General features: G+C 46.3%; 2 protein-coding genes across 5 annotated transcripts; one reads left to right on the top strand and one right to left on the bottom strand.

Moving 5' to 3' along the window:
- Positions 1-116: 116 nt before the first annotated feature.
- LOC125080069 (T-cell surface glycoprotein CD3 delta chain) lies at positions 117-3,824 on the top strand. Its single transcript, XM_047693902.1, has 5 exons — positions 117-303; positions 2,340-2,552; positions 2,988-3,119; positions 3,417-3,460; positions 3,679-3,824. Exons 1-5 carry the CDS (start codon positions 249-251, stop codon positions 3,742-3,744), a joined length of 510 nt encoding a protein of 169 aa, XP_047549858.1. The 5' UTR covers positions 117-248; the 3' UTR covers positions 3,745-3,824.
- Positions 3,825-9,035: 5,211 nt separating this feature from the next.
- Positions 9,036-21,509, bottom strand: LOC125079621 (T-cell surface glycoprotein CD3 epsilon chain). 4 transcript variants are annotated; one of them, XM_047693408.1, is made up of 9 exons: positions 21,434-21,509; positions 21,211-21,322; positions 19,077-19,100; positions 17,452-17,469; positions 13,618-13,833; positions 12,489-12,656; positions 11,893-11,939; positions 10,917-11,006; positions 9,036-10,555 (listed from the first exon to the last, which is right to left on the bottom strand). In XM_047693408.1, the coding sequence occupies exons 2-8, from the start codon at positions 21,257-21,259 to the stop codon at positions 10,950-10,952; spliced, it is 579 nt and encodes a 192-aa protein (XP_047549364.1). In that variant the 5' UTR covers positions 21,260-21,322; positions 21,434-21,509; the 3' UTR covers positions 9,036-10,555; positions 10,917-10,949. The 4 variants fall into 4 exon arrangements, with proteins under 4 accessions (XP_047549364.1, XP_047549363.1, XP_047549366.1 ...); XM_047693407.1 differs by having other exon boundaries at positions 9,036-11,006; XM_047693410.1 differs by having other exon boundaries at positions 9,036-11,006; positions 17,452-17,471; positions 19,082-19,100.
- Between the last annotated feature and the right edge of the window lie 1,334 nt (positions 21,510-22,843).

The following is a 22,843-nucleotide window of genomic DNA, read 5'->3' as shown; positions in this document are numbered from 1 at the left end:
CCCCAAGCTCAGTGCTTGGAGATAGAACCATTTGCACCTGCTTCCTTTCTACCCCACCCCCAGTCTGCCCCTGCCCTGACAGTCTCCTCTGATCAACGGCAGAGAGCAGACAGATAGGCGTCTTCTGGTTCCTCCCCCACTCCTTTACTTTTTCCGGATACCCATGAGTCAGTTGGAGGAGGGTGTCTTTCACCCTGGCGGATAGTTCTGTGACCTGGGTCTACCTACTGAAGGAATTCTGCTGGAAAATGGAACACTGTAGGTTTCTGGCTGGCCTGATACTGGCTGTCCTTCTCTCACAAGGTAAGGCTTCTCTAGGTGATGAGGACATCTTGGAGAAGGGACGAGAGAGGAACATTTGTATCTGGACTGGGCTCCACGTAAAAGTCCTTCTCAGTGCTAGCTTCACTTTACCAAGAAGAGTTGTCGAGGAGAGTAGGGTTGGGATGTAGTACAGGGTTTGGGTTGGGAAACAGGCTCTTGGCTTTGAGTCTAGCTAGGCGTGTATGTTGGCCTTGAATGCCTCTCTAAGGGCCAGAGATCTGCAGGAAATGTGCAGTCTGCAGGGGCCTGAGCCTAGGGCTGATAAGGGAACACTATTTCTTCTAGGACAGAGAGGCTCTAGGATCTAGTACTTTTAGTGATTTGGCCATCATTTGCCACCATCAGGAGCCATGACCCTGTACTCAGGGGGATGCTTTAACAGAAAGTTGAGTTTAGGTGGAGAAGGAAGGAGGGCAGATCTGGGGTCGTAAGATGATCAACTCATTTTGGTTCACCTGGTTTTAAAACTGGTAGTGTCTTGTCCCAGAAACCCCCTCAATCTCAGGCAAACTGGGACAAATGCTTTGGGACATCCAGGATTTCCAATGGAAACAGATCCTCATGGAAGGCATGATTATAGGATGTGATATAACCTTGGCCTGCGTGAGACGCACAAGAAACAGCTCTTTGGGGGATTTTCCAGAAGATGTTTTGTATTCAAGTTGGTAATGGAATATGAATTCAGGGAAAATCTGGACTCCACTTTTCCCTGGGATTGGAGATACAGATTGTCATGCCTCTATGGGTTGTGGAGGTGTTCTCAGTCAAAATAGTTCAGTGGATCTAGAAAGGCCCTGTGCATACCTCCAGCCCTCAAACTCCCTATAAGCCTTGACTTGTGTGACGCACCAAGAATGAATTTGATAAAACAATTTTTTCTACCTCCTTACCCTTAAGCAAGGGTAGAACAACTAAAAATCTTTACATGGGATTTGCCCGGGCTCTCCTTCTGGATCACTGGGCTGGTAATCCATACCAGCTTCTCTCCTACCCCAAACATCACTGGTCCCAAGAAAGACGTTAGTGATGAGAGTCCATTTCTCTTGGTAGCTATGGGGGCAGGGGCAAAGTGGGAGGGAAGAGGATGAGAAGCTGAAGTGGGAGGGTTATAGATGGCTGGGAAGTAGAATTAGAAGCTTTGTTGGAGGGGCACGTACGTGGCTTAGTCAGTTCAGTGTCTGCCTTCGGCTCAGATCATGATCTCAAGGTCAAGAGATTGAACCCCTCATCCAGCCCCTTGTTGAACCCCTCCTTGGGCTCCCTGCTCAGCAGGAAGGCTTCTTCTCCATCTGCCCCTCCCCCTCTCCCTTTCCCCCAGCTCCTGCTCTCTTTCTCTCTCTCAAATAAATAAATAAAATCTTAAAAAAAAAGTTTTGTTGGAAAACAAATGTGGACATCTCCAGCCAAGGAACAGTCTTCTGCATTTCCATATTTCTTGAATTTTTCAGCAATCTATACTCCCCTTCTACTTCTTTTTTTTTTTTTAAGATTTTATTTATTTATTTAACACAGAAAGAGATCACAAGTAGGCAGAGAGGCAGGCAGAGAGAGAAGGGGAAGCAGGCTTCCAGCCGAGCAGAAAACCCGATGCAGGGCTCGATCCCAGGATCCCAGGACCCCGGGATCACGACCTGAGCCGAAGGCAGAGGCTTAACCCACTGAGCCACCCAGGGGCCCCTCCCCTTCTACTTCTAATCAGTGGTCTGAACTCCTGTCCAGGAAGGTTCTTAGATCCAGTTGGATCCATGATTTCCTCTTTGGCTCCATGTCCATCAGGGTCTGTCCTCTGCTGGGACTGAATCCTTGCATCCTTCCTGGCCCCTGTAGTTCATGGGGAGCCTCCCAAAGCCTTTTTCTTGTGACTTCTGTCTCTCACACTAGAAACCATAAATTGTCCTAGACTTAGAAAGTGGTCCTTTTAAAGTACAAACTCAGCAGAATAAGGCATCTGCTGCAGACCAAACAGCTGGCTGCAGTCATGGTTGGGTTTTGGGTTGCTGTTGTTTTCCTCGTAGGGAGCCCCTCCAAGATAACCGTGGAAGAACTTGAGGACATGGTGTTCCTGACTTGTAACACCAGCATCAGGCGGTTGGAGGGAACATCACCATTAAAACATGGTAAAATGTGGAAATTGGGAAAACGCAACCTGGACCCACGAGGAATGTATGTGTGCAATGGGACAGATGAACAAGACCACAAAACACCTTTTATGCAAGTATATTTTCGAAGTATGTGCCTTCTGGACCCTCTGGATATGAGAAGTTTGTAGCCAGAAAGGACCATGCTGGACCAACCTGTTCTCTAAACAAAGTGGGGGTCCCTCTTGTAATGGTATGAGCCAGACTTTGGAGCTTAACTAATGGAAAAAAAAAATAGCAGGGGCCTTGGGACTCAAGCAGTAGAGGCTGGGTTGGGAGAGCGGTTTGGCCCTGCAGCCTTGTTTGCCTTCTTACAAAGCTGGTACTGCTTCTTGGCTCCTTTTCAGGGATTCCTTGGGATGAAGGGCGGAGGTGGATGTAGCAAGGGTATCAGCAGGCCTTTCTCCAGGGATCTTACTGAGGTTTGGGTCCTGGTGTGAGGTCCCGGGGTTGCCCTACAAGGCAGAGATGGTTCCCTGGTCTTGAAGGCTCTCCAGTTCTCCTCTCATCCCCACCCCGCTGCAGTGTGTCAGAACTGTGTGGAGCTGGACTCAGCCACCCTGGCTGGCATTGTCATCACTGACCTAATCGCCACTCTGCTCCTTGCTTTGGGAGTCTATTGCTTTTCTGGACATGAGACTGGAAGGTTCTCTAAGGGTAAGTGGAAGGGACAGAGTGTGCGTTCATGCATGCACGCGTGCACATGTATGTTGTGGATGTGGGTGTGAGTGCAGACCTGCAAAGAATGGGGCTGGCAGTGGGTTGTGTCTCCTCCTGGAGTCACTCTTGCAATCTCTAAGGATTCCTAGCTCTGGTTATTGGAAGACTTGTGCCCATATTGCCCATGTAGGCTTCTGAGGGTACGACCAGCTGCTGTCCTCTTGTAGTGTTCATGGGGTCTCACTGTCCCCTCCTCCTAGGCCCTTGATGACTCTTTTCCCCTATTTCTTCTAGCTGTTGACACTCAAGTTCTGTTGGAAAATGACCAGCTCTATCAGGTGAGCTGTGAGGGGAAAGAGACATGAATGGGAGGGGAATGGGAAGGGATGAAGAGGCTGTTGCTAGGTGTTCTGTGTATGGATGAAGGGTTCTAGCGGGGAACTCATCAATGGCAGGGCTGGAAAACTCAGGCATGAGCTCTCATCTCTGGGGCCTACTGGGGTCTTCCCTGGGAGAAACTGACCCTGCCTCACTGATTCCCCTTCTTACCTCCTAGCCCCTTCGGGATCGGAATGATGCTCAGTATAGTCATCTTGGTGAAAACTGGCCTCGGAAGAAGTGAACCTGACACCAGTGGCTTATGGGAGTATCGACTGTACCTTCTTCCCTTACTCAGCCAATAAAGATGTCTTCTCTCACTCAGCAGGTGCCTGGACTTTTCGAGGCTCTTGGACAAGGCATGGGAGTTGTCTTGCCTTGGCTGGACCCTTGCCCTCCCTGCCCACCTGTGTCCTTCCTTCGTTGCTTCCATTCCTCTGCCCCAGATGGACAGTGTGATGGGCTGTCTCCCACCCCATTCTGGCCCACTGGTGTTTCTGGCCTGTTGGGCTTCCTGGGGGCGGGGTCGGCTCTACCACACTCTCTCAGCTACTTGTAGCTTCCAGCCCCTATTACAACCCCTGAAAGGTTTTGGTTTCCTCACCACAGTTGAAGGCGATGTTTACAGACCCAGCCGCACTAAAGTTTCCATGACTTCATGAGCAGAGGAGGTGGAAACATCAAGGGCCAAGAGATCACTTTTTATCAAGACTTGGAGAGCATGTGTGACCAAGTCCCACTTCCACTAAGGAGCTGGCCTTGGCTTTATGACCCCTGTGGATCGGTAACCGCTAGCTGTGAGGAGGTTGCCCCATAAGCCCATTAGGGACCCTTTCCTCCTCTATAGAAGGTACCACTCACCTTCCTCTCCTCAGAATCTGTCCCTGTTCCTCCCCTGCCTTCTGAATGATAAACTAATATCAGAAACTCTTCATTACCCCTCTTCACCCACTTGGAAAGCTGGAATTGGAGAGTGGACAGGAGCTTGGGATATTTTCAGTGAATGTCATGTTCACTAGTGGGTTGGTGGTGGTTCTGAAACTTTGGGAGCCTGAAGGATTTACTAAAAACATAGACACTTGGTTCCTTGGGACGCCTGGGTGGCTCAATTGGTTGGACGACTGCCTTCGGCTCAGGTCATGATCCCGGAGTCCCGGGATCGAGTCCCGCATCGGGCTCCCAGCTCCATGGGGAGTCTGCTTCTCCCTCTGACCTTCTCGCTCATGCTCTCTCTCACTGTCTCTCTCTCAAATAAATAAATAAAATCTTAAAAAAAAAAAAAACAGACACTTGGGCCCCACTCTAGGCACCTAGCCCTCAGCTGCTTCTGAAGCTTCCCCCATTCAGAGTCTCCAGTTTTGAGGAAGAGCTGAGGCCACGGATGCTTTTATGTCCTTTACGCTGTTCCTGTCTACCACAGGGGCAACCCCTCCTTTTGTTCTATGAGCTACAGTAACTGAAAGATCTTCGGGACAGTTTCATAAGAGTGGGACTTTCCAAGACCAGGGTTCAGAAAGAGGGAAAGAACGAACAACCACACAGCCAGAGATCTGGATGATTCTGCCCACCATCTTTGTGAGCTATACACAGATGCTGATTTTGTTAGAGACTATGAACTTCCAAGGTACACATGCTTCATTCATGGTCATGGCTTCTTTCTACCCTTTACATCCCTAGGACTGTAGTCCTCTGCAGCCTGCCTCCAGCTTTCCACATAGGATCCCTCCACCTCGGGCAACTTTCCGGTGACATCTACCCACCCAGTACTTATCTCCTTCCCACACCCTGCACACTTCCCTTCACCTTGTAGTCCTCGTAGGCTCTTAGATTCCCCCATACCTCTCACCAGTTCTCACCATTGCATGCACCTGGGAATCTCCAGAGCTCCTGATTATCTTGGGTGAAGGCATCAGGACTTTCAAAGTGGCTTAAGGTGATTTCATCATGAAGCCATGATTGAGAAAGCTGCCCTAGCCCTTCTGGAAACTTGTGTCCCTTTGGTTCTCGTGTGTGTGTGTGTGTGTGTGTGTGTGTGTTTTAAGTTTTTTTTAATTTGTTTACTTGTGAGAAAGAGAGACAGAGAGTGCAAGCAGGGGGAGCAGCAGGTGAAGGGAGAAGCAGGCTCCCCATTGAACAGAAAGCCTGATGCGGGGCTTGATCCCTGAACCCTGGGATCATGACCTGAGCCGAAGGCAGACGCTTAACTGATGGAGTCACCCAGGCATCCCTCTTTTTTTGTGCTTTTAATAAATAGCTTCACTGGGGTGCCTGGGTGGCTTGGACAGTTGAGTGTGCGACTCTTGATTTTGGCTCAGGTCATGATCTCAGGGTCGTGAGATTGAGACCTGTATTGGAGGTCGACACTCAGTGGGGAGTCTGCTTGAGATTCTCTCCCTCTCCCTCTCCCTCTGCCTCTCCTCCCTACACACACACACACTCTCTCTCTCCCTCTCTCTCTCAAATAAATAAATTAATTAAAAAGTAAATTAAAAAAACAGCTTTACTGAGGTAAACCTATATGAATAAACTACATATATTTAAAGTATACAAGTGATGTTTTGTCATATGTATATACTTGTGAGACATCACTGCAATAAAGGTAATGAACATATCAACACCTTGAACAGTTTCCTTGGGCCCCTTCGTATGCAATGCCCCCCTCCTTCCTCTCCTTACCCCTCTACCCTCCAGGCAACCACTGATCTGCTTTCTGTCATTATAGATTAGCTTTTGTTTTTCTAGATTTTTATGTAAGTGTAATAATGTAACATGTACTCTTTTTTGGTCTGGCTTCTTATGCTTCAGCATAATTATTTTGCGATTCATACATTTTACTAATATTTTATTCCTTTGTTCTGCCCAGTAGTATTCCACTGTATGGATATACCACAGGCTATTTACCCATTCACCTGTTGATATTCTTGTGGGTTATTTCCTGGCCTGGGCTATTACAAATAAAGCTGCCATGAATAGTCACATATAAGTTATTGTGTGGACGTACGCTTTTATTTCTGTTGGATAAATACACAGGAGTATATGGACTGAGATGCAACTTTTAAAGAAAGTAGTCTGGTATTCTAGGTCCTTTGTAGTCCCATGTGAATTAGCTTCTTAGGTACTACAAAATGCCTGCTGGGATTCTGATCAGGGTCGTGTTGAATTTATAGATCAACTTGGGGAGAATTGACATCTTAATGACATTGACTCTTCCAATCCATGAACACAGCTTTTGTCAGATTTATCCCCTAAGTATTTTATATATATATATATTTTAAAGATTTTATTTATTTATTTGACAGAGACACAATGAGAGAGGAACACAAGCAGGGGGAGTGGGAGAGGGAGAAGCAGGTCTCCCACCAGCAGGGAGCTGAAGGCAGACGCTTAATGACTGAGCCACACAGGCACCCCAGTATTTTTTATTTTTTGATGTTTTTTTATATGGTATTTTAAAACTTTCAATTTCCAGTTGTTCATTGCTAATATATAGAAATACAGTTGTTCCGTATATTGATCCTGTACCCTGAAAACTTTGTAAATTCACATATTAATTATAGTAACATTTTTTGGTAAAGCCCACCTGAATTTCTACATAGATGATAATGTTGCTTATAAATAAAGACAGTTTAACTTTTCCATTTCCAATCTGAATGTATTTTATTTCAGTTCCTTGGCTTATTATGGTGGCTAGAACCTCCCCTACAATGTTGAATAGAAGGGAAGTGAGGATATTCTTGTCTTATTTGTGATCTTAGGGGGAAACCTTGTCTCTCATCACGAGGATGATACTGGCCATAGGTTTTTCTTAGATGCTCTTAAACAGATTGAGGATAATGCGTTCTCTTCCTAGTTTGCTGGGAATGTTTAGTAAAAATAGTTGAGTATTGTCAAATGTTTTTTCTGCATCCATTGAGAGGATTGTAGGGTTTTACTTCTTTAGTCGGTTAATATGATAAATTACATTGGGGATACGATCTGTTACACCAATCCTGCATTCCTGAAATAAACTGTACTTGGTCATTATGTATTATTCTTTAACATACATATATTTTATATTTATATATATATATATAATTTATTTATATATAATATATTTATATATTTATATTTGGTGTTATTATTTATTTATATATAAATGCCTATTTATTATTGATATTGATATTGATATTTATATTGATATTTATGTATTTTTAAAGTAAACTCTACTGCCAATGTGGGGCTTGAACTCACAGTCCCAAGAATGAGCGTTGCATGCTCCATTGACTGAGCCAGTCAAGTGACTGGCTTTTTAAAAAAAATATATTACATATATATTATTAGATTAAATTTGTTAAAATCTACTGAAGAATTTTTGCATCTATTGATAAAGGATATTAGTCTGCAGTTGTTTTTTTTTAAAGATTTTATTTATTTATTTGACAGACAGAGATCACAAGTAGGCAGAGAGGTAGGCAGAGAGAGAGAGGAGGAAGCAGACTCCCTGCTGAGCGGAGAGCCCGATGCAGGACTTGATCCCAGGACCCTGAGATCATGACCTGAGCCAAAAGCAGAGGCCCAACCGAACGCCACCCGGCACCCCAGTTTTTTTTTTTTCTCTTGTAAAGTTTTTGCCTGGTTTAGATATCAGGGTTGGTTATTAGGGTTCTCCAGAGAAACAGAACCAACAGGATATGTATGTAGGAGACAGAGGAGAGAGAAGGAAGGGAGGAAAGAGAAGAGAGAGAGCGAGATTTATTTTAAAGAATTGCGACTGTGAACATTGGCAAGTCTGAAATTGGCAGGGTGAGCTAGTAGGTTGGAGACCCAGGGATAAGCTGATGTTGCAGCTTGAGTCCAAAGGCAGTCTAGAGGCAGAGAGCTCCCTCTTCCTCAGAGGACCTCATGCTGGTTTTTTCCTGTAAGGCCTTCAACTGATTGGATGAGGCTCACCAACACACACAATGGAGGATAACTTGCTTCACTCAAGGTCTGCGGATTTAAATGTTAATCTCAACTAAAAAGAATACATTCATGACAACATCCAGATGCATTTGGCCAAACATCTGGGCACTGTGGCTCAGCCAAATTAACACATAAAATTAACCATTATGCAGGATGAGTTTGGCCTCCATAGGATGAGCTGGAACTCCTGCCTGTTCAATTTTCTGGAAGAGTTTGTATAGAATTGATATTATTTCTTCCTTAGATGTTCAGTAGATTTCACTAATGAAGTCTTCTTGGTCTGGAGTTTTTTTTTTGTGGCAAGGTTTTAAACAATAAATTCAATTTATTTAATAGCCAGCATCCAATTTATGTTACCTGTTTCGTCTTCGGTGAGTGCAGTGCCTTCTCCCCTGTCCTCAAGTTCTATCCACCCTTTCCTTCAAGGCCCACGTGAAGTTGCTGCATGTACTATGAGGGTTAATCACATCTGTTTTTCTGTTGTTCAGCCTTCTGCATACTTGGCCACTCTGCTGTAATCGCAAGCCCCCAAAAGTAAAAACCGTTTTTTGTTTGTTTGTTTGCTTGCTGGTTTTTTTTTTTTTTTTTTTTTTCTTTGGTCTCCCCTGAGCTCTTAGCACAGAGCTGGTCTGCGACAGACAGGAGCCATGAGAAAAGCACTCGCAGAAGGAGTGCCTAAGTGATTAAATACAGAACTTGTAAGCCAGGAAACCAGAATGATCCTGGTCGGCACTGGCACCACGTAGCTGTTCAGAATGTTGGAGTTGGACAGTCCTGGCTGTTCATTCCGGCTCCCTCCCTCACTTGCTGTGCAACCTGGGCAAATAACTTAACCTCTCTGAGTCTCCGTAGCCTCACCTGTAAAATGAGGACAACATCTCTCTTGTCTACTTTGTGGAGCTGTTGTAAGGATTAAATGAGATAACACATGGAAAATGCTGAGGTGATTTCTAGAGGCTTGTCAGGGCTCACTAGACATTAGCTGTTACTGTTTTCCTCACCCTGAGCCATACCTCCCCTTCCTGGAACATTGTCAGGCGCATGTGGGACAAGAGGGCCAGCCGGCTGGTCAGCAGCTAGTGATGGGTAACATCACCATCTGCTTGTGAGCTTGCGGTGTTGAGTGCCTGGAGGGCAGAAGCACCCTCCAGCAGAGCCAGCAAACCAGTAGCCAAAAGCCTGAGGCTGAGCATGCATGGCACGTGGCAGGCTGCTAACCATGAATGGCCTTTCCGTGGAGGCCACGTGCATAAATAGCGCTGTGGTCAGCTGGGGAGGTTTCTGGGTGCAGAGAGGGAGAAGGGGGCCCTCTGGGGCTTCTCACAGCTCTGGCCTCCACTCTGTGCTGCAGGAGCACAGGGTCCCGGGTGGGAACCGGGCCCTGCTACCGGCTCCCGCAGCCCACATCCGGGCCGTGCCAAACCGCAGCCCCCTTCTGGCTGCAGGCTGCTGCTTGGCAGCGGGGGAGGGAGGCTGTCGAGCAGTGCCCCTCCCTCTCCCCTCCCCACTCCCCTGGCCTGGGGCTCAGCCCCGCTTCCTCTCAGCAGCAGCTTGTGGAAATCCGGGTCCCGCCCCACAGCCTTCAAGCTCCCATCCGTCGCCCACACCTGCCTTTGAAGGCTTCTGTCCTCTGTTTTCTGAACTGACCACCTCATCGAAGACCAATCAGTCACTCTCTGCCATCCTTGGTGTTTTTCTCCAATAGAAGTGAGTCAGAGGACCATCCACCCCCTCCTTGTCTCTCTCTCTCTCTTTTTTTATTTATTCCCTAACACCCTCTCGAAAGACAGTGGGAGCTAATGCCCCCTCTGGCTGTGAAAACAGGTAGCACTTGCTTGAGGGATCATAGCAGGGCAACTGAGGCAGAGGACATGAGGAAACAAGGCAGCCTCTGAGGGCATCCCAGAAGAGGGACAGCAACTCTCTCAGCCCAAATACACTTTATTTCTTTTCTCTCTCAGCTGACAGGGAGCCTAGCGTATTCATGAAGGGGCCTGCAGGGAAGACCTGGGGTAGGAAGTAAGGGGCTGGCTCTGGGCCAGGGTCTGCGAATGGGGCAAGAGCCCTGCCAGAGTTACCCAGTCCATCCCCACAAAGGGGTGCCAAAGAGAGATCTGGAAAAATAGAGAGGTAGACGGAATAGTTAGGGACAGGGGCCATGTTCTGCCCAGGGAAGGTGGAAGGGAAGGAGCAGGGACATCTCCCGCAGGGTAGGAAGGAACAGGTGATGGTGAGGGTGAATGACAGAAATAAGTACCGGGACCAGAGGGCAGTCTGGGTGCAAGCGCGTGATATCTCACAGGATAATGAGGCAGAGATAGTCTAGGACTGCATGTCAGCACAGGAGGGAGGATGGAGGAAGCTGGGGACAAGGGTGCACGGTGTGAGTTCTCCAGAAGGCAGAGGAACAATTCTCTTCTGGGGTCCAGGAATTACCCAGGGCACAGGGAGTAGCAGGTCCTGGAGAAGCCAGACCTGGGCCTGGAGGAGGCTGTGTCCTCAGGACCGTCAGATGCCTCTCTGATTCAGGCCAGAATACAGGTCCTGCTGGCCTTTCCGGATGGGCTGGGGTGGAACAGAGAGGTTGTGGTCAGCAGGGTAGGAGGAAATAGTTCCCAAGAACGGAGGGCCCCCTGAAGATTTAGCTTTAGAGTCCCAGAAAGGACCTGGCACTCGGAGTCAGGAGGCAGGCTCGAATTCTAACCTGAGCCCCCACTGAGGCCAGATATGAACCTGTCACTTTCTGGGAGCCTCAACCTTCCCATCTCAAAAATGGGAATCTCAAGACCCCATCAAATGCCCCAGGGCATTTGTCAGGATGAAATGAAGTCACTTATAAGAAAGTGGCTATCACACTCTCAGTCAATATCTGGGAGTTTGTTCAGGTATGAAAGTCCTGATATGTAACAACTGGTAGGGCACACACACACACCATCCCACCGAGACAATCCCGGAGGTTCCCTGCCATGCCAGGCATTAACTCTTTAGTTGTCAAATCGAGAGGCAGTCTAGTGGGGGAGAGGCTGTGATGTCTGGCTGTGTGTGTGTTGGGAGAGGGGGGCAGGAAGCTGGGGGCTATTTACCAATGAAGAACTTTAATATTTTTACAACCCGTGTGTCTGCACCATTGCATGGAGTGGGGGGGGACCTCGGTCCTGAATTGACCATGTTAGAGTTTGTGGATATGGTATTCCCCACACTGTATCCCCGCTAGTGGATAAGCCCCAGAAAGAAGGTGTCATCCCCCCTCCCCAACATGCCTTGGGTGCAGAAGCCACGCAGCCTTGGAAACTGCCCTGCTCTGCTTGGAAGGAGGCAGATGCAGGCACAGGGTAGCTTGTCTGGGAGCCCTGAGCGAGGGGCTTCCAAGTGTCCGGCTGGCCAGATAGACTGTCCCACTGGTCCCCTTCTCCCCTAGAAAGATCCCCTCCCCCTCTCTATCCCTTGGTACCTCATAGTCCGGATTGGGAACAGGTGGTGGCTTCTCCTTGTTTTGTCCTGCAGAGGATGGAGGGGAAATGATTAGTTCCCACAAGGGAACACCCATCTGGTGACCATAAGATCCTGATTCAGGCGGGACGGCAACACCCTTCGTTCTCTCCTCTAGGCCTCTCTCCATCTTGACCATTCCATCTCCTGTTTCCTTTAATCCCATCTCTAACCACTTCCATAGTCTTTTTATCATTTTATGACTTTCCTCAGCTCAAAGTCCTTCCATGTGTCCCTTTTCTATGGGTAAGGGAAGGGAACAGGCAGAAACTAAGATCCCAGAGTCTCTCTCCCCATAGACTGGGTGGGGGGGGGGAGGTGTGGAATCAGAATCTCATTACTCCAGAACACCCGCAGCCATACTGTTAATGTACTTGTTGTATCTCTCTAGGGCAGGATAGAGAGAAGCAATCTGAGATGTGATCCACTTTGTCCAGAGGTTGGCCACACAGGAAATGTTCTATAGGAGCTGTCTTGAGCTGGCTGTGGACTCGCCACCCATCTTGGTCCAGGCTGGACATCCCCTTTGGCAAGATTCTCTTTCAGTTTAACTCTTACCCCTAGTCCTGCCGCCAGCACCTTTTGCTCTCATCACGGCTGTGGCATTGGCCTTTCTATTCTTGCTCCAGTAATAGACCAGCAGCAGCACGCCCAGAGTGATGCAGATGTCAGCGACGATGATTGCGACCACCGCCCTCAGATCCACCTCTATGCAATTCTTACACACTGCGGGGGACAGAGGTATGGGGAAGAGGATGAGAAATCATTGGGGACGGAAGACACAAGGACGGTAGAGACCAGCAAGGAACAAATAAAGGCGATTCTCCCTTTACTACTCACATGCTTGCCACGGCCAGAGCCGGACCTTTCAGCACCAAGCACCAAGCAAAGAGTGAAGGTTATGGGGAGAGGCTCTGGAGTTAGACAGTCCTGGGATCGAGTCCCAGCTCCTTCAGGCACTAGCTGTGAGAAGCGTTTACAACTCACAAAGCTTCTGTTTCCCCTTGTAAAAAGTGGGAAAAAAATAGGGGTGCCTGGGTGCTTAAGTGTCTGCCTTCAGCTCAGGTCATGATCCCGGGGTCCTGGAATAGAGCCTGCTTCCCCCTCTCCCTGCCCTGTGCTCATGCTCCCTCACTCTCAAATAAGCAAGTAAGTAAGTAAGTAAATAAATAAATAAAATCTTTAAAAAAAAATGGGAATCAAATAGTACTTAAATCATGGTTGTTGAGAGGATTGCATGAAAAAAATCCCTGGCACGTGTTTGGTAAAGTGCTTGAAATTAATGTTGGCTATCATTATTATGCCTTAGTTTAGGATAATATCATAGCAGCTTTGCAAATCCTTCTGCAGAACTGATCTCTGAATAAAGCACCAGATAAAACCATATTGACGTGCCATAATTCTGGGTTCAATATAATGCAAATGACACAATCCTGTCTCTTGGAAATTTGTCATTTTAGATCGAGTATGGTCTGGGCTTTCCCAGACGACTCCATATAGGCGTTTAATCCATATTTCAGAAAACACTGATGCTGTGAGGCCCCTGAGAGTCTCAGGATTGAGTATAAGAAAAGCACAAAGATGCCAGGGGACTGTAAGGTACGGTAGGGGAAATGATTGAGAATACCCTCTTGAAATGGCCCTTTCTAGGGTGTCCCATGGTGTTTGCTCTGGGGACCTATATTACCTCTTGCTTTCAGGTAGAGAGAGTTCTTCTTCGATTCGTCTGAAAAGCAGGTATAAGAACCACTGTCCTCCACTTCTGAAAATGTAGGCATAATGTACTGTGTTTCAGTAGCTCCTTCTATTGTTTTCCCATTTTTTTCCCATTTTGTAGATTTGGGATCAACCTCCTCAGGGCATGTCAGCACTACCATAGTTCCAGAGATGGAGACTTTATAACCTGGGAAACGGGAGAGAAGAAAAGAGAAATTGGAGAGAGAAACTAGTAAAATTTTGGCAAAGGCAGATTAGGAACAGAAGAACCAACCAGATGCAGAAGGTCATCTGTCATCCAGGTCTGAGATAGTCTTGTCAAAGGGGATCTCTACTGGCTAGGACATATGAAAGAGGGGATCTGAAGGAGAAGGGGAACCAGAGAACCTTTGGAAGGTGACTTCAGAGTTTAGGCATGGACATGGGGGCTTGGGAAGGGGAGGAGGGAAGTAAAGGAAAGCCTAGAAAAGTCCATTTGAGAATATTTCCCAAATAGGAATTAGAAGGACCTCAGTTCTTGGGGATAATCTTTCCCAACCAATTCCTTCTCCTTCATCCACTCAACAGCATTCTCAGGGCCTACATGAAAGACAGAGAAACTTAGATTTCTCTGGAGGTGAACCTGTTGATTCACCTGAACGTGAGAAAAGGAAAGCACTGTAAGAAAATAACCTTGGCTTAAGTTTAAATTGTAGATAAAAATTTTCAAGTGGGACTAGACATTATCCCCAAGAACCTCCCAAGAAGGCCCATCCTTTAGGGAGCCCCAAGCCTTGAAGGTGAGGTATGCTCGTTGAGGCTGTTGAGTTTCATCACGTCGAAAGTGCCCCTTGATGTGCCCCTTGATCCCAGTCCGCTGAAGCTCAGAAAGCCTTAGAAGCCTGAAGCTGAAAAATTCTAGAAGTCTTCAAGCTCAGCCTCTTACATGAGAAAGAACTGTATTCTGGGTAGACATGAAAGGGTCTTCTCAGAGATAAAGACCTTCACTCATCTTTGCAAGATCTTTGAGCCACTGATTCTTGGCCTTACCTATTTTTCACCATTTGGAAATTCTCTCTAATAATCAACAGAATCCCTCATAGTGGAGATCAAACGCGCTTCTGTTTATTTTACACCACTTTTCTTTTACTGCCCTTGAATTAGGTAAAGGACCGTACTCATTTGAAGGGAATGGCTCTTCCAATAAAAACTGGCTTTACGTTGAACCATCTCCTACGTATAATCAACTCGGGTTTATTTTTGTTAGAGGGAGGCACTACTGGTGTGGACAACTGAAATCCGCTAATATAATTTAGGGACCCAGGCATATTCCCCAGAGCAGGCACTGTTGTCCTGGGAGGTGCGGCTGGGGTACGTCCTTGTTTTCTGGAAGACTTGTGGCCAGGACACAGGGTGGCACTAGGTTATGCTCAGGCCTGGATGTGGCAGCTGGAAGACAGGAGAGGTGGTGATGCTCAGAGACAGCCCTCTCCCTGTTGTGAGCTTTTCACCACATAATGCTGTTGCGAACAGAGCACTGGACTGCATCCGAAGCCCTGTGTTTGAATCCCAGATCTGCCTTAGGCTGTGTGTCTGAGGACAAGTCATTGAATTTCTCTGAGCCTCAGTTTATTCATCTGGGAAATGGAGATGAAAAACCCACCTCACAGGATATTTGCAAGTATGAGATGGATTATGCTGGCAAAAATGAATGGTACCTAGCAGATGCTTAAAGAAAAATGTCAGTTACTTTCTTCCTTTCCTTCTTGGAGTCCTGCTATGATGGAGAACAGAACTGAGTTCTGACCCAGTTGCTCAGGCCCCTTTCTGGCTGAGATCACATGGAATGGTAAACAAGTCATTCTCCAGATTTATCTATCTGCTAATAATAAGGGGTTGAGTATAACGACATAGGTAGTTGATATTATTTTGACTTAGAAATAATTTTCAATACTGCTATTTCTTGGTGATGTTAAAGAAGCCATAAATAATAAATAAAACCATTTAAAAGTAAATAGACGGGGCGCTTGGGTGGCTCAGTGTGTTAAAGCCTCTGCCTTTGGTTCAGGTCATGATCCCAGGGTCCTGGGATCGAGCCCTGCATTGGGCTTTCTGTTCAGTGGGGAGCCTGCTTCCTCCTCTCTCTCTCTCTGCCTGCCTCTCTGCCTACTTGTGATCTCTGTCTGTCAAATAAATAAATAAAATCTTTTTTAAAAAAGGTAAACAGACATTTCACTCTTCTTGGTGTGTGTGTTTGAAAAAGAAATGCAAAGAATGCAAAGAAAATTGCTCAGGAGTTTTATCAGCACAGAATTTGGTAGCGAAGCTTAGACATACATGTTCAGACGAGGGCCTGGATGTCTGTGCCTAGAAGTAGTTCGAAAGCTCACAAAGACTTGATACACATCCAGAGACAGAGATTCATGATGGTTAAGAAAATGAACTTCAGGAGCACCTGGGTGGCTTAGTGGGTTAAAGCCTCTGCCTTCAGCACAGGTCATGATCCCAGGGTCCTGGGATCAAGCCCCGCATTGGGCTCTCTGCTCAGTGGAGAGCCTGCATCCCCCACTCTCTCTGCCTGCCTCTCTGCCTACTTGTGATCTCTCTCTCTCTGTGTCAAATAAATAAATAAAATCTAAAAAAGAAAATGAACTTCAGTATCAACTAAATCTGCATTTATATTTATCTCGGTGTTTGGACTATTTATTTTCTAAATCTTGGTTTCCTTGTCTGTAATATAGGGACATTAGGAGAATTAAATGAGAAATTTCAGGTAAAATATTCAGGGCGATAAATACCTAGAATATGCATGCTTAATAAACTCTACTGCTTATTACCTAGTTGGTATGCTTCCCATATAATAATAACGAAAATTCACCCATTGCTTCTATATGTCAGATCATGTTCTAAGTGAATCACTTACTCCATCCTTAACACAACCTTACAAGCTAGGTGTCATTATCATTTCCATTTTATACACAGTGATGTTATAGCACAGAAGAGTGAAGTAAATTATTCAGATACTCAACGAATAAGAAGTTGATCCAGGATTCAAGTACGGCTGTCTAGCTTCTTAACCTTACACTATACAGCCTTAGCTCCTCTGCCTAAAATATCCTTCCTTCTAAAATACAAGTTCATCCTTTATTATTATTATATTATTATTATTTAGAGAGAGAGAGAGAGTGCATGTGAGCGGAGAGGGACCCTGATAGAGGCCTCGATCTCATGACCCTGGAGTCATGGCCCAAGCTGAAATCAAGAGTCAGACACTTAACTGACTGAGCCACTCCAGCATCCCAAAGCTTATCCTTTAACACTCAGCTCAAGAATCACCTCTGGGGAGGCTTCCCCAGCCCTCCTCCGTAGAGCTGTCCACTGCTATTTTTATAGCTTGTTTTACCCATGTCACAGCACGCAACACACTGTTATCGGTTATTTGTCTCTCGCACAAGACCATCAGCTTCTTGAAGAAAGGGAATTAGTGATCACTTACTCATTCAAAAAATATTTGCTGGGCACCTACTATGTGCCAGGCCCTGGGCCAGGTAAATAAGACGCCATCTGTGCCTTCAATGAACTCGTGATTTGCATGAAAATTCAGTGGTGGCTCCCACCCACACCCACATATGTTTTCTTCCCTGAAAGCATGCTCAGGGATCCATGATAGAGACAGACATAGGCACATTTCATACAGATCCTACCGATAGACAATTGTATTTTTCCTCTGGTAGTTCTGGTTCTCAGTGTTTATTACTATGATTGTCCTCCATACCATTTTGTTCCACACTTGAAAAGGGATGGTGTAGAGTGAAAATCTTCTTACCAGAAGGTTCCTCCATATCTGAAAAGGAAATGATAAGCCACTATTAGCTACACTTATGTCAGCTCCTGAGACCAGACCCTGCTCCCTTGGGTTAGGACCTCCTGAAACTAATGCAACATTGTGTGTCAACTCTATTCTAATAAAAATAGAGAAAGAAAAAGAAAAAAGGCTGCATTGTGGCACTGGATCAGCCTGTCAGCAATGTTTATGACAGGTGAAATGATCATGGACGAGTTTATATTAACTTTTAAATTCTCTTACAGTATTAAAATGTGATTTTCTGGGGAGCCTGACTGGCTTGGTTGATAGAATGTGGGACTCTTGATCTTGGGGTTGTAAGCTTGAGCCCCACATTGGGTGTGGAGGTTTCTTTAAAAAAAATCTTGGGGTGCCTCTGTGGCTCATTGGGTTAGCCTCTGCCTTCGGCTCGGGTTGTGATTTCAGGGTTCTGCGATAGAGCCCCGCATCGGGTTCTCTGCTCAGGCAGGGAGCCTGATTCCTCCACTTTCTCTGCCTGCCTCTCTGCCTACTTGTGATCTCTGTCTGTCAAATAAATAAATAAAATCTTAAGAAAAAAAATCTTAAAAAATTAAAAAAATAAAATGTAATTTTCTAAATTAACAAAAAAGAGGAAAACAATGGATATCCAAATTCCTCCCAGCTGTATAGGAAAAGCCATTTGGGGCCCTACACCCTACCTTAAACAACAAATGGCAATTTACAAAAATGGATCCTAAGTAGTAATTTTGCAATATCAATGATTACATCATACACCTTAAACTTACATTGTGTTATATGTCAATTATATCTCAATAAACCTGGGGAAACAAGAAGATACGTATTGCATGTAAATCAATGATGAAGAAAAATCAATTCTAACTGGCAGAAGCATGCAGAAGAGATTAGTTACCCTTAAGCACACGAGTGTTCTCGACATAAGGTAACATTAAAGCATGCTGCAGGATAAAAAAGGAAAAAAAAAAAGGATCTAAGAACATTGCCAGTGGGGCAGTGTCACAGTGTGTAGACGGGCCCGGTGGCCGCCTTTAAACACAAAACTGGGTCACCCAGCTCAGAGGAGCTGATTGAGCAGAAAGGCTTCCAATGTTGGGACACTCCTGCCTCTACCTCTCTGATCGGGAAGTCTGTCCAGGCCAGGCGCACTCACACTTGTGTGCACACACGAATGTACATGCACACACATCCAGAGCATTTGGACAAGTGACTCTAAAAGGTGCACCTAGATGATGCCCCAGAGGCTTAGTTCCCACGTCCCCACACATATGTTCATACCCTCTACAAAAGCCCACATCAAATACGAAATGCAAGCAAAAGGAACTTTTGGCACATTCAACTCAACAGTCTCGAATTTTTCCTTTTGAATGGTTAATATTTGTATTTCCTGTGATCTCCATTGCTTATCCTCTTCTGGGCTGGAACTATCTCTAGACTGATCAGGAAAAGGCAAACGAGAACGTGGTAGAAACTCCTTTTATGGGTGTCTGGGGAAGCTCTGTGTGTGTGTGTGTGTGTGTGTGTGTGAGGGTGGTCTTAGAGAAAGCTCCGTTCATAAAAACAAAGAATGCCAGGTTGATTTCATAACAAGGAAAGAAAGCATATCTTACCTTCTTCCTGCCCCCAAGAGCCAACTAGAAAATTAAAAAAAAAAAAAAAAAAAAAAGGAGTTAGTAAATGTTGTGAGCCCCTGAAATTCCAAGCAGAGAAAGTGATGTGGTCTGGTCTCACCGTTTCTGAACAGCGAGTCTTTCCCAACCATCCCCTGATCATACTCATTCCTGTACCCCAGGTAAGTGACCCGTACTGCTAGGTACGGACCAAGGGTTCCCGATCAGCTGGGACGAAACAAAACAAAGAAGCATCTAGAATTAAACATGAACACTCAATATTTGACACACAGGAGTTAGAAAAAGTTAAGGCTACTTTTTGAGCCACTGGAGAGACAGCAAAAGAATTTTGCAGCCAAGCCTCCATTTTGAAAATCAGACTGCGGAAGAAAAACAAGCTCTCAGTTAGGCACACACGTTGAGATTCTCACTCTGTCTCAGGCTCCGGCTGGCCTGATTGTTCAGTTTTTCCATTTGTTTTCTGCTTGACTCAGAGACGAAGATATTTGACATTCCCCTTACTCAACAAGTAGAGCCTGTGTGTGGAAAAGCCTGGGCTCCTCACTCAGCAATACCTTGGATTCATTGTGATGACCAGTTTCCCTGATGTTGCCTTGAAGTTTTCCGTATACCTGGACCTCCCTTTTACCAACAGCCTCTACATGGAGTGAGACCCCTCTACCCGCCCAGTGCCCATCCATTTCCAGAGCAGAGGGGGCACATCTCATGATGCCAGATCTTGAGGGGTGCTTGGGACTTTGATATGTGGTCTTTGTCTCTCCACCTTCCCCACCCCCTCCGCCCTGGGAAAGCATAGCTGATGTTATAAGCCTCTAAGAAAATGCCTGACCACTCCTTGCAGGGGTCACATCCTGCCCCTTGACAACCTCAGAATGTTTTCCTTGGACCAGTCGCAGACAGAGAATCCCGGGGAGAGCTTGTTAGCAATGCGAGTTGTAAGCCCCATCATTCCAGTCCTGCTGAGGTAGAAGCCACAGGATGCTGGGAGATGTGTGTGAGGCTTCCCTCCTGAGAGACGCACAGCCAGGCAGGAAGTGGAGACATCGGCGCCCTGGCTCTGAGAGAGGAGCAACAGCGATAGGAGGGTTGCCTTGTCTAAGCTGCTGAAATAAAACCATCCCGAGCCATTTTATACCATGTAGCCACGTGTAGACAGATGGTGCTGTTCCCCAGGTCAGCTTTTGCCCTTACTAGCTGTGTGGCTTTAAACAAGTTATTTACTATCTTTGTGTGTCAGTTTCTTTGTCTGTGAAGTAAGGGATGGAACGTTTACCTTCCAAGATGGAGGTAAGAATTCAATTAGTGGACACATGCAAAGAATTTTTTTCTTTATACGGTCTCTGGCACTTAATAAACGGCAACTTTTTAAAAAAATCTTATCTTCTGGGGTGCCTGGGTGGCTCAGTGGGTTAAAGCCTCTGCCTTCGCCTCAGGTCATGATCCCAGGGTCCTGGGATCGAGCCCCGCATCGGGCTCTCTGCTCAGCGGGGAGCCTGCTTCCTCCTCTCTCTCTCTGCCTGCCTCTCTGCCTACTTGTGATCTCTGTCTGTCAAATAAATAAATAAAATCTTTAAAATAATAATCTTATCTCCTATGGGATGTGGAATTGCTTTTGGTTATTTATCAACTTATACTCTCTCTTGCTTCAAAAGGACTAACTAAATTAATTGAAAGCTCTTGGTCATCAGAAAGGGACTGAGGGTTACGAGGTGTGTATAGTCTCAGGGATCAAGGATTCCCCTGCACGGTTCGAGTCCAACTATCTGCTCTCCTTACAAGGAGGGGTGGAGATTAGCTCTTCTAATCTCCTTTGTGTTAGTTCTTAAGGCCTGGGTCGTTCACTGATGAACGAACTTGTTCTTGGACGCAGAGAGACTTCTCTGATTTCAAAAGCTATGATCCCAAATGTTTTTCTTTGCTCCCTGAAGACCCTCTCGTGTATCTTTCTCATTAGCCTGCAGTCTTAGATCCCAGAGCCCTAACGTCGCACAAAACATTCCTTACATCTTCTGGTAAATGAGCCTCTGTGGGACCACTGGGCAGCATCAAGGTTGGCTGTGAGCCTTCCCACAGTCTGGAAAAATACCACCCTTTCTCCTTTCATCCTACTTACCTAATAAGAGACAGAGTCCCAGAATTCTCCAGAGGCTCCCCGGCTGCATCCTTCTCTCACTGGACGGACCCTTGCTCTACCTAAGATGGCGGAGGCCGGCGGCTTATTACTTCTGAAAAAGAAACCAGAGGACTTTCCCAAAACCCCTGCTGAAGGTGAGGACCCTGAGGTCATTGTTCCCAACGCTGGGATGAAAAAGGGGACCCGTTAGAGGGAGACTCACCATTTTCCGAAGGAGGCACCTAAGGCTGGGAGGGGAGGCGAGGTTCTGAACCCCACACAGGAAGCGTGGAGGGGCCTCTGGGCCTGTAGGGTTCTACGTCACTTGGAAACGTTCGAGGCAGAGGCAGCCACCTGGGTTGGCTGGGGAGCGATGGGCCCCATATCTTCCCATAGCACAAGCGACGGGGCTGTGACAAAACTGGAGGGAGGATGAGAAATACCGGCAATTTCACTGTGTGGGGCCTGGTCCGGTGATAATGCCATGGCTGGGACTCCCTTCGCCAATATCCCGCCCCCAAAATAAATTGTGACAAGGGGGGAGCACTGAATATTTGCTTTTTTTTTCTTTTTTATTTATTCATTTGAGAGACAGAGAGACAGACACAGAATGCACAAGCAGGGGAGGGACAGAGGGAGAAGCAGACTCCCCACTGGCCAGGGACCCCCGACACGGGACTCAGTTCCAGGACCCTGAGGTCATGACCTGAGCCCAAGGCAGACTCTCAACCATCTGAGCCACCCAGGCACCGGATATTTGTTTGTTTTTTTAAAGATTTTATTTTATTTATTTTATTTATTTTTAAAGATTTTATTTATTTATTTGAGAGAGTGAAAGGGTGTGAGAAGGCAAGCATGAGCAGGGGAGAGATGCAAAGGGAGAGGGAGAAACAGACTCTCCGCTGAGCAGGGAGCCCACCTCTGGGCTCTAAACCAGGACGCCAGATCCAGACCTGAGCCAAAGGCAGATGCTTAACTGACTGAGCCACCCACGTGCCCCTACAGATCTTATTATTATTTTTTTTTTTTAAAGAGAGATCATAAGTAGGCAGAGAGGCAGGCAGAGAGAGGGAAGCAGACTCCCCGTTCAGCAGAGAGCCTGATGCGGGGCTCGACCCCAGGACCCCGAGATCATGACCGGAGCTGAAGGCAGAGGCTTAACCCACTGAGCCACCCAGGCGCCCCCAGATCTTATTTTTAAGTAGTATCTACACACAACGTGGGGCTCGAACATACAGCCCTGATACCAAGATTTGCCTGCTCCAAGGCGCCCCCTGGCTTTCTTTGTGGTGTGCGCATCATGGAATGGCAAGGTGCAGATGTCTCATTAACAAAGCCCATTGACTTGAAAGTACACGTTGGCTTAAAACCATGAGATCCCCCCCCCTTTCTGGCCTATAATATTTACAAAAATATATATGCCTTTTTACAAAAATATTTTAAAACACAACATTCAGTGTTGGGAAGGGTAAAAGGTGACAGTCTCAAAATCCGATGATTTCAGTGTATATTGATACAACCTTTATTTTTTTTTCTAAGATTTTATTTATTTATTTGACAGAGAGAGAGAGAGAGATCACAAGTAGGCAGAGAGGCAGGCAGAGAGAGAGGGGGAAGCAGGCTCCCTGCTGAT

This window comes from Lutra lutra, chromosome 10, assembly GCF_902655055.1.
Source record: "Lutra lutra chromosome 10, mLutLut1.2, whole genome shotgun sequence".
Lineage (NCBI taxonomy): Eukaryota > Metazoa > Chordata > Mammalia > Carnivora > Mustelidae > Lutra > Lutra lutra.
Note: the sequence above shows the minus strand (reverse complement) of the source record. Positions and strands in the feature narration are given on the sequence as shown.

Coding starts and splice junctions, on each gene's coding strand:
- LOC125080069 (XM_047693902.1), top strand. CDS start 249: ATGGAACACTGTAGGTTTCTGGCTGGCCTGATACTGGCTGTCCTTCTC. Junction 2,553..2,987: donor TATGCAAGTATATTTTCGAA/GTATGTGCCTTC, acceptor ACCCCGCTGCAG/TGTGTCAGAACTGTGTGGAG. Junction 3,461..3,678: donor AAAATGACCAGCTCTATCAG/GTGAGCTGTGAG, acceptor CTTACCTCCTAG/CCCCTTCGGGATCGGAATGA.
- LOC125079621 (XM_047693407.1), bottom strand. CDS start 21,259: ATGCAGCCGGGGAGCCTCTGGAGAATTCTGGGACTCTGTCTCTTATTA. Junction 19,101..21,210: donor GGGACTCTGTCTCTTATTAG/GTAAGTAGGATG, acceptor TTAATTTTCTAG/TTGGCTCTTGGGGGCAGGAA. Junction 11,940..12,488: donor TGCTGGCGGCAGGACTAGGG/GTAAGAGTTAAA, acceptor CATCCTCTGCAG/GACAAAACAAGGAGAAGCCA.